Raw genomic sequence first — 17816 nt, 5'->3', positions numbered from 1 at the left:
CCCTTAAGAAATCCTCCCGAGCTCATCAGCTTTAACACCAATCCTCTCATCTTATTATATTAGGGGAAAGAAACGGAGAGCCGATCTGTTGCCCTTCTTCATTGTTTGCTCGGTGCCGGACAAGGTGACAGTCCACATGCGCTGTGCGACTCGGCTCTCCAAACTCCCCACTGGATAAACATGCTACAGCCTATATGAGCCGACGAAGGCGCACTGACGCTTTCTCCAAACCGCGTGACGTCGCTGGCTCTGAGCTGGGCAGCAGCAGTGTTTGGTTTATCGGCGCTGGCAAGGAGCAGCAGCCACTAAAGGGCCAACAGAGCTACTTAGGATAATTGACATGGATTTTTAAAAAGTGGTTTCCTCAAGAAAAAAAAAAAGTCAATGAGCAGAGGATATTTCTGCGCCATGCGTAATTGCAACAGTTCAAACTCTCCTCCTGCTTCCTCCTCCGCTGTTTAATGAATGGCATCCAGACTAGTAAATTAACACACGGGATGCCTGAGCTGGAGTCCCGTTACCCTGGAGACATGGGGGTCCCGTCCTGAGATGATTTCTATACGGACAAAGAGCCAAAATGTAGCATTAGTATTCATGGATGCCAACTATGGATATTGTTTTCTTCTTTTCTTACTTAAACTGCCAGTCTAGTTGTTTTGGGTTTTTTTTATAGTTGAATCTCAAATAGACTCTTTGTATTTGCATCGTTTACTTGAGACATTTCTGTGACTTTTTAGAAAAACTTTATTGCAGATGGCCTTGACCTTATTCTTCAATATAGTTGTTTTATGTCATAACCATCTCTTTTCCCTGGATTCCTCTCTGCCACTTTTTCAGTTAACTTCACTACTCCGATATTTTAAGGACCAATACAGCAATGTAAAAACACTCCATTACAAGTAAAACTTCTGCATGAAAAATCTTACTTAAGTAAAAGTACATAAGAATTTGCAGTAAAATGCAGTTAAAGTAGGCCATTGCAGTAAAAAATAGCTAGTGATTGGTCCCTCTGAAGTATCAGCGTGTTACTGTTGTAGCGGCTGGAGGAGGAGCTCATTTGAACTACTGTATAGCGTATATAGTTAGCGAGTTTAGGCTAGTGGTTCCCAACCTAGGGGTCAGGCCCCTTCAAAGGGTCACCAGATAAATCTGAGGGGTCATCATGAGATGATTAATGGGAGAGGAAAAAACTAAGTTCTGATGCACATATCTGTTTTCACTCTTTCTCTAATCTTTGATTTTTGGTGAAATATTGGATCATTTGAACTACTGTATAGCGTATATAGTTAGCGAGTTTAGGCTAGTGGTTCCCAACCTAGGGGTCAGGCCCCTTCAAAGGGTCACCAGATATATCTGAGGGGTCATCATGAGATGATTAATGGGAGAGGAAAAAACTAAGTTCTGATGCACATATCTGTTTTCACTCTTTCTCTAATCTTTGATTTTTGGTGAAATATTGGATCATTTGAACATTTATTGAAATGAAACCATGTGAGAAGTTTACAGGTGGAGCTGTTACCAACTCATATACATCTGCAATGTGTCCCTGACTGCACACTTCTTTATGTAAGAAGTCAAAAAGCCAAAAAGGTTGGAAAACACTGATTTTATCTTCATCAATTTGTTGTTTTTTAAAAGCTTGTTATATTATCCAAATTGTGTCAAAATCTTTATCTGAAAAGTAACTAAAGCCTACAATGTTTCACTTTGAGTGGAATTCAAGTATAAAGTAGCATCCAATGGAAATAGTCAAGTCATTATAAATACCTCTAACTTACTAAGTACAACGTACATGGTAGGCCCACAGTATTTGAGTAAATGTAGTTTGTTACTCTCCACCACTTGTTTTCTGGAGACAAAGTTTCAGCAACCTGAGGATGGCGAGCGAAGCCGCGTGAGTGCGCACTCCAGAATCGGGCGCGCGCTCGCCCGACAACTGGAGTCGAAAAAATGGTGGCCAGCGCTCGAGTACAGAAGCTCCTCCGACGATATAAACTCGCGATTGCCGCCGCATTAACCATCCTCCTGATCCAAGGGCTTGTAGTATGGAGTCTGAGAAGTCTGGAAGAGGGCGAGGCAGAGGTGAGTAGTGTCCCTGCCCTGTGTTTATGGCATGACAGCGACTCGGTTTGGGTTTAATTGTAGAGCTAGCCGATAGCTTAGCTTAGCTCACCTATGTTGTGAATCAGCGGCTCCTAGCTGGCTGCTAAGTTGGCAGCTGTACCGTTTGCCAAACATTTCACTGTAAGCAGCCCTGTGTTGTCTTTTCTGCCTGTCACTAACTACGCCACTAGACTCAAAGTCATCAGTCATACACGTCCATTACTGTAATCACTCATAGGATACGCAGCGATGGCACTTAGTAAATGGATTATAACTTGTTTAATCAGCAGTGAATCCTTATTGAGCACTGTACATTTCATTTGTCTGCTCCTCATCAGTAATGTGATGAAGAGCAGACAAACCCACAGCTTAGAGGAAGATACAACTTTTTGAGATGATGATTGATGACAAACATCTGAATGAGCATCAGCTTTATCTTAATAATTTTTTTAAATTTTTTTATCTCTTATCTTTTATATACATAAATATAAGATTGCATACAATCCAGACAATGAAACATGGGGTGAAAAGCTAATTATAATCATTTAGGAAGATACAACAATACATGAATGATAACAAGAAGCACACAAAGTGAGCAGAAAAGCTAACCAATAAGTAGGCAGCAGTCCAATAAAAACAAAGAAATACTCCAGAAATTGGGGGAAAATTCTGAAGATAAGGAGTTCTTGTTAATGTGTACTTTGGCTTTCCGTATCTGAGGGAGTACAGGCCACATTTCATTGTTAAAAAGAAGGCGAAGATGATCAGCCTGTCTAGTATTGCAAGAGTCGATTTGGGAATCCTAACTTCTACTAGTTCGCTTATTTGTACCCACCAATGGCCTGTCACAGTGTCTCTATGACCTTTACTAAGCTTTATATCACACACAAAGATATCGTAGGGATGACGGCCAAAGATAAGCAAAGAGGTGCCTCCACCACATCCCAACAAATCCATTCATTTAACATCAGCCAACTCCTTCATGGGAATCCGATCTGTGTCTCCCTCGCACACCTGGAGCTCAGTACCTTGAGGCAGTGCTCGTTCTAGTTCTCCCTCTAAATGAGGTATAGTGAGTTGTTAACAGATGTGACCTGCCTGTGGAGGACTGAGCGCAGCAGCAGCGATACTGATAGAGCCACAGGAATGCAAGCTGAAACCTGAAGTGGAAAACGTGTCGTCTCTCTATCACAAAAATGACTGCGGGGTGTTGCATAATATTCCTCTCATCATGGATATAGGATGCAGATCTGTGCCCCGGAGGGTGAGGCAGTGAGCAGATGTAACGCTGGCTGTGGCTCCAGTGGAAAAAAATAAGTTTGACCCTTTTCTCAGACGGAGGAAAAAGACAGACCTCGTTCTCAGTACGTTCTTTTGCTTCTCAGTTAACATGCATTACAACAGCCTAGATGAAGTAATCCACCTCAGTTGGACTCACAGTACTTGAACGTGACATTTTTTTACGAAATCACAACAGTGACATGTGACCCGATGTTCGGCAGAAGTGATTTTCATTTTGACATGTATAACTTATTTACTTTACTAGCCTCCAGGCTTTCTGGCTGCCTCACCAGGTGCACTCAGGTCGAAACATGCTTCAGCAAAGATACGTAAAAATGTCTGCACATGGGGACACAGAGGAGGGGTTCGTGGTTAACCGGGATTGCAGAAGAGCAGAAGTGCTTTTCACATCTCAACGCAACGACACGTCATATTTGCTTGTGCAGTGCCTCGGACAGAGCTGATTGGATGAAAGAGCATCGATTTCCAGTAGTACAGAATTTGAACCCCATGTGGGGGAAAAACATTGAAAAAATGGAGTGTATGTTTTTTCTCAATAGTACAGTTTCCAATTTATATTTTAATAAAACATCTACAATTGAAAAGAGGTCTTACACTCTGCGTTTTTTCATCACTGCCCTCAAATTCTGGCTTTAGAAATTGACACTGCTGCTTAGGGCACATTTCAGCCATACATGCAGCTACGTTGGCAGACATCTATGTAAATGTCAACGCTCGGGGGGGTCATACTCACGACGCAGAATCAAATTTCAGGCTTAAGAATTCATATTAATCATCACTTCACCTCCGAACAATGCATGTTCAGTCATGGAGGCGAAACGAGGCAGTGCGGCTGGATTCCTCTATGGTCTGTGGTCTCAGCTTTGACGTGCATCTGCTCTAATCAGTGGCTTGCTGTGCATAGTGCGAGCAGAGCCACGTGCACTTCATTAAAGCCCCGCCACAGACGAGGGAACGGGGCGAGAGGGCAGAAGAAGAAGAGCGCTGTCATCCTCGTATCACCCTCCGCTTTGCCCGCGCTCTCCTACAGAGCTGAGTGCTCGCTGCTGCTGCTTCCCACTTCAGCAGATGGCAGCGCTGATATGGTTTCACTCCGCTTTAATTGGAAAGTAAAGACGCAGCCTGGCTCGCCTTTGAATCAATACATTTTTGCAACGATGGTGTTAATTAAAAGCTGTGAAAAACGAGTGATAAGGAAAATTGAAACATTAGCCCCCACTGCATGATTGTCTTTTATGTGAGGAACATTTACCCCGGCAGTCCGAAAGCAAGCAGTGTCTTTATCAGCGATGGACTCACAAGAGCTTCACTCTGCTGTTGGAGAAAATGAAATATTCTTTAAGTTTATTTCAGGATACACATGGCAGGAAACTGTCCGCTGTGTGGACCAGGTTTCTCTGACCCAGATTAAGGAACCCAGGTGTGTCGTTCAGGTGACAATAAAGAGGTTACTTTAGTGGCTTCTGCTGCAGCAAATGGTGACACTGGTCTCCGTAATGCCTCTTACTGTAATGGCTTTTATAGTGTGGTTGGCAGTCAGTAGCTGACTGCGCTGTATTGGTTTGGCAGCTGGTTTTTACTGGCAGTGTATTATCTGACTCCTCGTCCTACCCCAGTCCCTCCTCTGTCCCCGGGCGTGTCGGCATGCCAGCGGCGTGAGGCGAGAGAGCCCGTGCTCTGTTGTATCGTCTGACAGAGGCAGAAAGCTCTCGGCCCACTCGCAGTTCTCCAAGTGCATATTTTGAAGGGCCTTTTGTGCTATCCACTAAGCTAGTGTGCCAAAGCGATGATGCTGTTTGGCTCGCAGAATTTAACATGGCTCAAGTCCTGATTTTTCAAAGCCTGCCTTACATTTTTTTGGAGGTGTGATTTGTGCTCCTATAAGAGTGATCCTCTCCATACGCCTGGTTTGAGATTATATACTTTTTAAAGCGAGGAACATGAAACTGTAGGAAGATGGTTGTGGTGTGTCCAACACTGTTCTCACATCGAGGTTCAAGATGTAGTTTATTGTGTACTTGCATACTTAAAAAATAAAATACTGTTCTCTCAGCAAACAGCAGTGCCACAAAAACAGAAAGGTTAAATATATATAATATATATGTAAAAACTTCCTTAATAAACTATAAAAACAACGAGGAACAGTTAGCAGCATAGTGCATTAAAGTGCATGGAGAGAAGACGTGCATGTTTCAGTTCACTTCATTACAGTCTCTCCAGAAAGCAGAAACACAGAAAGCTTCTATCTATTTTAAACTGTTGAAGGAAAAAATACACTTTTTTATCTCTTATTTCTATTTATATCCATTTTCTGTTTGGGAACACATAACTCAACACATCCCTTGAAGATCATATTTTCCATATACTGTGTGAGTTGCTTATTTTCACTGAGCCGCAGCACAACTCTCTGGACTTAATGTCTCTTATAGGGATGTTATAAGCAAGGTTTCCAACAATGGAAAACTTGGAACGATTTTCTTACTTCAAAGCAGACATAAGAGGATCATGTATGAGGTATCAGGTATGATGACGTACTGTGTTGCTGAAGTTTTGTTATTCATATTAAAGGAAATGAAATTTAATATATGGCTGGGATGAAGCCTTTGTCAGTCTGAAGTGATGTCTGCAGTCTTCTAGGTGTATTTTTCGGTACACACACACACACACACACACACACACACACACACACACACACACACACAGGAAGACGTATAAATAATAGCTGTCTAATAAGGATTCTCTGTGTAGCCTCCTTAATGTCTAAGACTCATACTCAAGTTTTTAGTGTGTGTCAACATGTGACCTACTTGTACATATGTTTGCATTTTTACTGTCGACTTTAGCCTGAGGGGCAGGTTGAGGTTTCTATAGTGATTGACTGGATTCATTATGTTTCTCTGGGTGTTTTTGGCTATCCAGAACTGTGTTTTTTACAGATTAGCTCCACAAAAAAGCAGAAGCTCAGCTATAAATAACCCAGATCTGAGAAATGAAAATAAAACCAAGTAAACACATCCTTCCCTCTGGGGTTTTTTCTACTGTTGTCTGAGTGGATGTCTTTGTTTACCATTTAGTCATGATTGTGAATCACTGTTTCGTCTCTGTAGTATTTGCCCAAGATGAAAACAAACAGTAGCAAATCTGGACGTAAAATGTCTTTTTATTGTCTTTATATTCCCTCTCTCTCTCTCTCTTTGTCACTCTTTCTACGTCTCCTCAGAGGAAAACGAGACGGTCTAAGCTGCCTGACCACAACAGCCAGGACCCAAAGAGAGACGCTGTACTTTGGGAGAAACAAAAGAGGAACCAGGGCAGATGGAGCTCCAGGTTGGAGAGGACAGGGGGCACAGCAGCCAGCGCGCTGAGGAGAGCAACCAGTCGCAGAGGAGGGAAGCCCAGCAACAGGCTGAAGGCTCCCCAAGAGCGAGGGATGACGGGATTGGAAGGTGTAGTCCCTCATGACCCCTCCAGCAGCCGAAACTTCAGTGAAATCAGAGGTGGCACAGAGGGGGCGGCCAAGTTACCTGCTGCTGCCATGCCAGGGGAGCCAGGCAGCGTGGATGGGGCGCACCAAGCCCCCAGCAGCGACTTTGTGCCTAAATGTGATATCATAGGCAAGGACGCGCTGTCTGCCCTCCATCGCGCTGGATCACAGCAGTGCCGGCAGGAGATCGCCAACATTGTCTGCCAGCATCAGGCTGGGCAGCTCATGCCAGACACACTTCCACAGTTCTGTCCCCAGCTTGGTGAGAACCCGCACGTGTTATATAAGGATACCTCAGAAATGTTCAGCCTGTGTTTCGTGTGTTTGTGCGCATCAAGATATGGCCCTCCATTTCTTTTACACCATTAGTAGAACTTTTGTGTTGTAAATATTGACTAAATTAATAGAAAAACATATTTTTTAAGCCAAACTCTGTTACGGCAAGATATATAAATTCTTGAAAAGAAATGTTTTGACTCATAATGATTTTATTCTTTGTTGGTGAATGTTTGTTTGATGAATACTAGTAAATATCTGCACATTTTATATTTTTTACACCCTCTCTCTACACCAAACAAAGTAGATGTAGATGTCATAGTCAGGCAATCAATTAACACAGATTTTTATAGACATGGTGAAATTGTGAAGTGTTTCCAGGAATACTTACAGTACACAATGAGAAGTGCAGTGTAGGCGTTGCACTGGGGCAAAACACTCGACCAGAACCTCTGGTTTGGTTGTGCAATCTAACATAATTGGCTGCGTAGGCGTAGAGGAAGTTTTGTTGAAGGGGGGGGGGGAGAAGGAGAAAACATTAACCGTCTTTTCAGTCCTCCATAACGTAAACAAACATACACTTATTATGTGACCTGACCTGCTAAAATCAACAGTGTCTTCCTCACATCCTCTCAGACTCCTCGAACCCCCTGATTCTTTATTTCTCTGTCTTCTTTGGTCAGGTGTATCAAATCCGGTCCAGGCTGTGGGTGAGCTGGACAACAGCCTGTCCAAGGTGGAGAACCCTGTCAGGGTGGCTTTTGTTCTGATGGTCCACGGTCGAGCTGTACGGCAGCTCAAGCGCCTCATGAAAGCCATATACCACCGTGACCACTACTATTACATTCATGTGGACAAGGTAAGCCCCACACTGCCATATGTTTTCTGTGATTTGCATTTGTAAGGAGACATTTAATTGTTGGGAAATACTACTACCAGCAACATCTAGAAAAACAGCATTGTTTATTCATGTTTGTTGTTTATTGACTCGCCTGCTTGGTGCTGGCTCCACTGAGCTCACAAATGCTTTTACCGGTTACGTCTTCTTGCATTATGAAGGTTAAATTTATCCCACGGGTCTCGCAGTGTGGTAAAGGGGATTAGCCTGGATAGAGTAAAGTGTGGTTATTCTTAGGGGCTGGATTTAGCAGAGTTAGAGTCTGCTATCATGTGCAGCTGGAAGGCAAAAGACAAATGAATGGCCTTCGATGCTCAAGCAGAGACCTCAGGTGTTGCACAGCACACTCAGCAGAGAAACAGGTGCCTGTCTTCAGTGCACCTGTGTAGCTGGAAAGGTTGTCCAGTCCTGGGGAGATGCTCTCATCTGCTGCCAAGGGATGGCAGAGAGGCTCGCTGGAGGCTGTGATGAATAGGAAGTCAGTGATACAGTCGCACCACAGATACCATCTTAGACACTTTGCCAACCTAACCTCATCCATCTTTGAGGCAAAAGCCTCTTTGAGAGATGAGGCTTTAAAAACAGGTCAGACTGTACTGAAGTCAGTTTGCCAAGTCTTCTACACTCCACCCTGCATACCTCTTTTTTTCCTGCTGTCTGCAACTGGCCACTGCGAATTAAGGACTGTCACTCTGGCCTTTTTCTCTGCTGTTGTCTCCTCTCTGAACACAAGCAAACATCCACAGATTGCTGCAGCGTCTGCAGATGTCCTGGCTAAATCTTAGACTTAAATGCTGTCCAAGATCATATTTTTTCAGCATACATTGACTAAATGTCTGTTCTTTAGTTACTACAGGACAGAATCATCAGCACACTGTTTGTGCTTCACTAAACACAATTGGACTTTGTGTCCCTGAGCAGTTAATTTCCCAGTGTCTTTTTCTAGTAAACTGCCAATTTATCGCATCAGAACCTTTTATTAGCAGTGTTTATTTGGAAATGGCCTGCTTGTTAATTAGTTGGTAATTAATCTAATTTAGTTCCAAGAGGGAATTGAAAAAGGTCTTTTTAAGCCTACATTTTGGTTTCTTCACACGCTGGGTGTGGTCACACATGCTCCCTCACACTGTTTACCACTTTTTAATGTCTGTGCATGAAGCATGACATGTTTTTGGCGTGTTTCTTCTTGCAGCTCATCCTTTTCTTTATTTCCTCCAAAAGTTTAATCCCTGCTTGACAGTCTCCTTCAGTGTACTCCAAGCTTAGTTCATCGTAGTTCTGTTTTTTGTTAATTTCATTTTTCTTCATCATTTCTTTATGGTGATCAGCAGTACAAAGCACCATGTGGCTGTTATTTAGAACAGATCAGTTATCCTTTTAAATGAGCCAGCTTTGTGCCAGTAGTCTTGGCGGAGTGGCAGTTTCAAATCTGGCTCATACAGAAACAATTACAGAGCTATAACAGTTTTTTGACCTTGTGCTTTGAAATCTGCCAGCGGTCCAGCTACATGCATCGGGAGGTCCTGCAGATCGCCCAGCAGTACCCAAACATACGAGCCACGCCTTGGCGGATGGTCACCATCTGGGGTGGTGCGAGCCTACTGAAGGCTTACCTACGCAGCATGCAGGACCTGCTCTCCATGCTGGACTGGAAGTGGGATTTTTTCATCAATCTCAGTGCCACAGACTTCCCCACCAGGTTGGTCAACTTCCGTAATTCTCAAACACTAAATAAATATACATGTTTATGTATTTTTGTAGCAGTTTGCATTGAATGTTGGTCATAGTTCCTCAGCTGGTGTTTTCTCCTATTTGCTTTTCTCTGTTTGGAGTTTTTCAGTTTTTCACAGCTTCTCTGTTTGTGTTGGTAATTATTTCTCCATGCCTCTTTCTCATTGGTGGCTTAATCCTCCAGTGCTGCATGGACATTCGATTCCCTTGCTGACCTACAATAACTGTGACTTTTACAGCAGAATTATAAAGTAGCAGCCATGAAACGAGCAGTCTGGTAGCAACAGTAAAAGGATTGTTTTTTGTCATTGAAACACAGAGCTGGCAGTAAGCAGGCTTCTTTCTTGCTGATCAATTTCGGCTGAATTTATGGGAGCTGCTTTGAGGCTCTGTTAAAGCTCCTGAACCCTCCCAAGGGGAATAAGCTTGGATTGCTTTGATACAGACAGTATCTTCCAAATCCTGTCCGAAGTAGCTAATTTTACTCATGGATGTTATTACCAATACCAAAGTCAAGCCAGTGTTTTATATCCAAAGAATCTTCTGAATCTTTTTTCTCGCCCTAACCCTTCTTCTTTTCGATTCTCATCCCTCCTGCAGGACTAATGATGAACTGGTGGCGTTCCTGTCGCAGCACAGAAACAAGAACTTCCTCAAGTCCCACGGCAGAGAGAATGCACGGTGAGCATAACAGCTGTAGGATATACAACCAGCTAAAACATTCCATCGGCATTTCCCTCAAATTAAATCTGACACCTTTTTAAAATATAATATTTTGTTGTTATTCAGTGGTAGTGGGAAACAATGGAGACATAAACGAATCCTGTAGAGACATTCCAGCAATTTTGAAGCGTATCAAGCAGAAAGTGCTGGAAAATAGTACCACACTGTCTCTTCCACACATCAATGTCAACTTTGTTCTGCGTTCCAGGTTTATTAAGAAGCAGGGCCTTGACCGTCTCTTCCATGAGTGCGACATCCACATGTGGCGTCTTGGCGAACGCAGCATCCCCGAAGGCCTGGAGGTTTCCGGCGGCTCCGATTGGTTCGCGCTCACTCGTCGCTTTGTGGAGTACGTCATCAACTCCCAGGATGACCTGGTGTCAGGGCTGAAGCAGTTCTATTCCTACGCGCTGCTCCCCGCTGAGGTAAGTAAGCCTTAGGCGGTCTGTTTATCCACCGCAGTCGAGGCAGACAGGTTGATGTACAGGCTCATCCTCCCCTGCCAAGTCAGAAGAGCCCAGCAGCGGAGATAATGTAATACTTTAAGCTTTCAGGCACAGCGTGCAGCAGAGGTGCCAGACGAAAGGAGGGTTCACAAGAGTTTATTTGATTGTGTGGCTTAATGTTTCAGAGGTGGTGCAGATGTTTGAGAGGTGTTGTTTGTTACTATAGAGGTGTGACCTCATGCGGTTTAGAGTCAGTGTTTACGTGAGTCTTTGAGTGTGTTTGGGTGAACAGTAACTACACTCTCAAACAACACACCCTCTGTTTCATTCCACAATTTGACAGAAATGTTTTCTTTTTCTTTCTGCTCTTTCTCCTCAGTCCTTCTTCCACACGGTGCTCGGGAACAGTCACATGTGCGACAGCCTGGTGGACAATAACCTGCGTGTCACCAACTGGAACCGTAAGCTGGGCTGTAAATGCCAGTACAAGCACATTGTCGACTGGTGCGGCTGCTCACCCAATGACTTCAAACCCCAAGACCTCATCAGGATCCAGGTAAGGGAGCCAGAACAACAGATCTTTCTTTTGAAATCTTGCATTCTCTCTTTATCATGTTTAATTGCCACCAGTGTTGTTCCCTGTTTTAAAGCTTTTTTGTTCTGTTTCTTTATACGCAGCAATTGACCCGTCCAACATTTTTTGCCCGCAAGTTTGAGTCAACTGTGAACCAAGAGGCCATAGAAATCCTTGACACTCACCTCTATGGACAGTACGCTCCGGGCACCATCGCCATTAAGGCATACTGGGAGAGCCTGTTCGAGCAGTCGGACGGTGTCGGCTCACTCAGTGACGTGGCTCTCACTGCTTACACTTCTTTCTTTCGCCTTGGTCTGAAGAGTCTGGTGACAACTCAGAGCAACATGGAGTCCTGCAGGTCTGATTTTCAATATATTTTGATACTGCAACTGATACAACTGTTGTATTTCTGCCTCTTTTCATCTCTTACGTGTGATTTATATATTTTTCTCACCGCAGGTTTGAACCAGTAGGCTTCCCTCTATCAGTACACGTGTACTTCTATGACGACCGTTTTCAAGGGTACCTGGTGCGTCAGGAAGTCCAGGCTGTGGGATCAAAGGTCAAGGAGACAGTAGAGATGTGGGCAGTGCCCCAAGCCACCCTCGTACTTGAGAAGAACCTTAAGGAGTTTGAAAGGCTCAAGAGCCTGGAGGTGAGCGCAGAAGTCATTGTTTTTGATAGAGGTGTGTGACTCATAGAGGCTCATTCTTCATTACTGTTGGAGTTTCTGTTGATGAAGGTGAGATGATGGTACACCAAGAAAAGTGCTGTGTCGAGAGATGTTTCTTTCTGATATTTAAACATCAGTCTGGCATAATCAGGACCTCATCTCACCAAAACTGAGCTTTGAAGTTTTTTTTAATGAGTTAATATTAGAAGAAAGGCATATTCATTCAGCTTCTCTTTAAATTGATATCAAAATCAAAGACAGAGGAATCATTTAAACATTACTTTCTTCTTTTTATCATTTACCCTGACAGATTGGCACAGAGTGGGATCCTAAGGAAAGAATCTTTCGTAACTTTGGTGGGGTCGTCGGTCCTTTGGATGAACCACTGGCAGTCCAGAAGTGGGCTCGTGGGCCCAACCTCACAGCCACTATAGTGTGGATTGACCCGGCTCTGGTGGTGGCAGCATCGTACGACATCACCGTGGATCTAGACGCAGAGTATACCCAGTACAAACCTCCACTGCAGCGCCCCCTGCGGCCTGGCAGCTGGACTGTACGGGTGTTAAAACAGTGGGAACGTGTGGCAGAAGTTCATTTTCTTGTCATGCCCTTAACCTTCAAAGATAAGGAGCCACTACGGATAGGTAAGACATGGAGTTAATTTTCTTTCTTTTTTTTACGTTCAGTTTGAAAGTTAAGGTCAGCAATTTTATATATTTTCTTATTTTTAACAAATCCCATGAAAAGCCAAAATTCACAATCCTTTACTGGGTGTCTCAGTACTTGCTGAATCTCATACCCTGTCTGTGGCTCAGATCTTCCAGCTGAACACATACATCTTTAAACATGGGTCACAAATATTTTATTTGTTAAATAAAAAATTAAAACAGCTGGACACTGTTTATAGTTTTCTATGAACTTCACAGAAGAATAAGATATATCAAGCTTTGGATACACACAATACTTGTTGGATCAGTTTATTGATTTTGGTCTTTATTATGTGATGCCTCCTTTGGAAAGTTTAGTTGCTCTTGTTGATTTTTAAACATGTGATTTCTCGTCTCTGCTCCAGAAGAGGACAGCTGGCTCCACGCAGGTCCTCCAGGTAACCTGTACCTGGAGCAGAGCTTTCAACAGATGAGCACCGTGCTGAAGCTGCCTCCCCAGGAGCCGGCCATGCAGGCAGCCCAGCGTAATGCCCAGCTGGTGGGCCAGGCCCTTGATGAGTGGGTGGACAGCGGTGTGGCGGCCTTCTGGGTCATAGGCAACCTGTGTACCACACAGACTTCATCCTGTCCAGCATTGGCAGCATGCTCCAAAACATCCTGGAGCTCCCTGTCACCAGACCCCAAGTCTGAAATGGGCCCAGTCAAAAGTGACGGGCGAATCAGGTAGCCCCAAAAGAGGACAGACTTTAAACTTCAACACACACACACACAGGAAGGAGGGAGCTGAGGGAGAGCTGGACTGAGTCGACACTGGAGGCTGCTGTGAGAGCTCCAAGACAACATGTGTGATATTCAGCTCAGAGCTGAAGGGCACATAAACAAAGAGGAATCTTCCTGCGCTAAAGAGTCGAGATATTCTCGCTTAAGTGGTAATACGGACATGAGAGAGGAGGATATGACTGCTGGAAATTTTCACATAGAAGATTACAAGCGCAAAGATTTGTGTCATCGTTTGCAGAGTGATGACACGGATGCCAGATGTATTGTTGTGTTTTCAGTCAGGGTCTGTCTGAGTCGGAGTTTAAGAAAAAAAAAAAAACTCTGCATGTTTAACCCTGCTCCAGCGCACAGTTTTCAGTTTTCCTCTTTGAACACTTTGAAAGGAAACTCCTCTAAACTCAATAACAGGCTCCTCGATGTGTTTCTATCTTCATTTCAAAGGAGAGCAAAACCTCTGAATCATATAATTGTGCTTATTTTGAAGCATTATTACATAAGAATACAGAGTAGACAGATGAAGTGCACTTTACTGTAAGACTATGATGTTACACAGAGGTCACTTGGTATGAGGAGACGAAGTGAAAAAGTCACGGATAAAGGTCACGTCACTTGTCTTTCATTTTACAGTAGACTCTAAGGCGCCGCCTCGAGGCAGATACCTGCACCGTCACTCACTGTTGCACAGACACATCAGGGAATTATAACTGAGGTTCGGAGAGAAAAGTGGGGTTTGTCGGTTTGGAGTCTTTCAGTTTTAGTTCTGATTACTGTGACATATCATTTTAAAATGTTCTTTTATTGTATTTGTTTTGTCTGTTAATTCCCTGAACTTGTTGTAAAATGTTAAAAAGCCACTCTGAACTGTTTTTCTGGTCAAAGGAAGTGCCTCGACAGGTGCAGTATTACAGCTGCCGATAGCGTCCAAAATTCCTCTGAAAATAGTCGACAAAATAATCAAAATAGGAAACATGGTACAGATCACTTTAACATGGTCAAAAGCTTTGGAAAAAGCAAGTAAGTGGATCTTGAGTTGAGTTTTCTTTGTTAACTGCTTCAACCTGAGGTATTCTGAGATATTTTGTGTTATTTTGCTCCAGATTTTTGCTGAACTAAAACCAATTTAGGAAGGGGAAGAAAAATTAGATTAGGGCTGCAACTAATGATTATTTCAGTTAATGATTAATCTTCCAATTATCTTTTCGTTTAATCGATTAATAGTTTATGTCTATAAAGCATCAAAATCTGAAAAATGGCAATTGCAATTTCATAGAGCCCAACATTAGTCATTAACTGTCCGACCTATCCAAAACGCAAAGATATTGAATTTAATATAATTTAACAAGAAAAAGCTTCAAATACTCATTCGAGAACCTGAAACCAAATCAAATATTTGGAATTTTTAAATGATTAATCTGTTATCAAAATAGTTGCCAGTTAGTTTTCTGTTTGCTCGACTAATCGACTGTTGGATTGATTGAAGATTCATTGTGGCTCTAAATTGGAAGAAAGTTTAAATACCAGACATTTAACTGTCATTCTTAATCGGACGTCACGTTATACCTCCTGTTTATGGGTTTATATGCAGTATTGTCCCTCCTGTGTGTTTGAGTGCTCTGTATGCCCAACTACAGGTCGCTCACATTTCATTTCTTAAGGTGCGTTTCATTTCATTTTTATGTCCACTTACCACAAATGGTAAACAATCCACTGTGTGTTTGGGATTTTATTTAAGCATGATCAAGAATATCTAAGCTGCCTTCACTTAGCTGATAAGATGAATTGTTTACTACATGTTAAAAGCTTCCAGAGATGTGCAATGGATGCCTTTTCAGAGGATAGTGAGACCCCCAGCCTGTGTCTTAGTTTTCATTTTTACTTAGAGTTATGTGACTTTTTATGTTCTTAAATAATAGTTGGCCACCATATGAGTTTTCAAGTGACCTTGTTTATCTTGCACACTACGGTCGCTTCAGTGAAGCCCCTGTTTTATTGAGATAGGAAAGCAGAGGAATCGGCATAACAGATGTTATTTTTCTATACTGTTTGAGAGTGTTTGTTCATGTTGTCCATCTGCCACTACTCTGTTAAACTATTAAAAACTGCTGTCTTACTTATGTTGTATTTGACAGTCGTCCTATTCAGTGTCATTTGAAGCATACCTTCTGTTAGGAGGGGGGAGGTTTCCGTCCCTGCTGCTCTGAGAACCAGCAGCAGCCCAGCTGGTGAGTCATCCTGTGCTCTGTGTCTTTTATCAGAGAGAGAAATTTGAGCCGGTCACTGTTTGCCTCTGGAGAAGTTCATGGTGTAGGCATCCTGACTGATGACTCAATAAAAAAACACTTGAATTAATGCTTTTGTCTGTTTTGTTTGTTCGTCTCATCTTTGAATTTCTTTTTTTCAATTCCAGATGGACTACGTTAAATCCACTTTTTAGTCTTAAGTTAACTGTTTTCATTACTTTTTTTATAAGGTTGTTGTCACTTAAAAGCAGTGGTGGAAAGTAACAAAGTACATTTACTCAAGTAACTACTTAAGAACAATGATGAGATACTTGTACTTCACTTGAGTATTTCCATTTGATGCTACTTTATACTTGCACTCCACTACATTTCAGAGGTCTATGAGTTGTTAACAGCTCCACCAAATAGTGATTGTTCCCTGTAAACTTCTCACATGGTTTAATTTCAATTAATGTTCAAATGATCCGATATTTCAGCAAAACTCCAAGATAAGACAAAAAGTAAAAAAGCTGAAATTAGATTTGTATGTCAGAACTTTTTTCTTCTTTCCTCTCCCATTAATCATTTCACCACCCCTCAGATTTATCTAGTGACCCTATGGAAGGTCCTGACCCTTAGTTTGCGAACTACTGGACTAAACTAATTGTATATAAAGTAGTTGAAACTAGCTCCACCTCCAGCAGCTACAACTGCAACATGCTGCTTAAACACTGCTGCTAATACTTTTGTACTTTTACTGAAGCAGGATTTTTCATGCTGGCCTTTTTTTTGTATTGGAGTATTTAACATTGCTGTATTGGTACTTTTACTGAAGTAAAGGATGGATTAGATGGACATGTTTATGGGAACACGCGCTCTCCAGGGTGCTGAAGACTTGCCTTGTTTTCACTTCCTGGTAGAGATGTTCGACATGTTTCTCCTTCATAAATACTGTAAGCTACACCTCCGTGTTTGTCTCCAACCCGAACCGCTTTCGTATAAATATTTAGTCAGATGTGCGCCTGCTGATCTACACGACTCGGGATAATTTCACATCTTTGCTGAGGATATATATATTTTTTTTTTAAAAACCTGAGGGGCGGAGGTGATGAACGACGAGTAGGAGAGACGAAAACACCGGGACAAAACTGAGAGAGTGGAAGTTTAAAACGTTTTGTTCACCTGGAAGAGATTTTGACCAGAAAACACAGTAAAGGTGAAGAGGGCAGAAAACGGAATGGATGATACCTGCGAGACTCAGAGACAGCAGGAGGGGAGGATGGTGTCTTCAGACAGCGCGTACGGGTCATCGGCAGAGGACGGACAAACACCCAGCACCTTCCCTTATAATGAAGACCTGATGCAAAAGGTGACCAGTTTTATACTGCTTATGATCACAACTGTCAAATATCAAATGAACAGACTTTGAAGTCATTTTCTATGCTCTATTTACTTTATGTGTTTATCTTCTTTTACTAATTAAATTCAACAAAAGTTCAACAGAAAAAAACAGTTACGTGTAAACTATTACACTACTTAAGTTAATGAATCCATCAGTCTTTGAACTTCATTATAAAGTAATCATACTCCTTATTATGACTTTCAGTAACTGTTTCAATCTATTTCTGTAGAAAATCGCAGTCACTTCTGTATTTTCCACGTTTAAAACCTCACCTATATCAGTCTCACTGCTGTTATCTGTGCATCACATCGTGTAGTGAACCAGATTGGTATTCACCACTGAAGCCTCATTAATCCTCTGTGTAGAATTAAATGCAGCTTCACTTAGATGCACAAATACAGAGGAAACACACACACACACAGTCCAGATTTATAATTACAATAGTAGGTTGAAATTAATTAAAGTTTATTTGGGACATTAATTGTCTTATTCTCTGACACACTAAACAAGTGCAGGTTTAGTGCTTTTCTGTTT

General features: G+C 42.4%; 1 protein-coding gene across 2 annotated transcripts; it reads left to right on the top strand.

Annotated features, from left to right (window-relative positions):
- The first annotated feature begins 1950 nt into the window (after positions 1–1950).
- xylt2 (xylosyltransferase II) lies at positions 1951–16001 on the top strand. 2 transcript variants are annotated; one of them, XM_062439199.1, is made up of 11 exons: positions 1951–2082; positions 6626–7151; positions 7849–8024; positions 9560–9762; positions 10395–10475; positions 10726–10942; positions 11343–11519; positions 11642–11898; positions 12000–12195; positions 12524–12857; positions 13289–16001. In XM_062439199.1, the coding sequence occupies exons 1-11, from the start codon at positions 1951–1953 to the stop codon at positions 13606–13608; spliced, it is 2619 nt and encodes an 872-aa protein (XP_062295183.1). In that variant the 3' UTR covers positions 13609–16001. The 2 variants fall into 2 exon arrangements, with proteins under 2 accessions (XP_062295183.1, XP_062295182.1); XM_062439198.1 differs by having other exon boundaries at positions 13286–16001.
- The last annotated feature ends 1815 nt before the right edge of the window (positions 16002–17816 follow it).

Source organism: Scomber scombrus, chromosome 18 (genome assembly GCF_963691925.1).
Source record: "Scomber scombrus chromosome 18, fScoSco1.1, whole genome shotgun sequence".
NCBI classification, from domain to species: domain Eukaryota; kingdom Metazoa; phylum Chordata; class Actinopteri; order Scombriformes; family Scombridae; genus Scomber; species Scomber scombrus.
The sequence above is the reverse complement of the archived record's forward strand: the minus strand, read 5'-3'. Positions and strand labels throughout refer to the sequence as shown.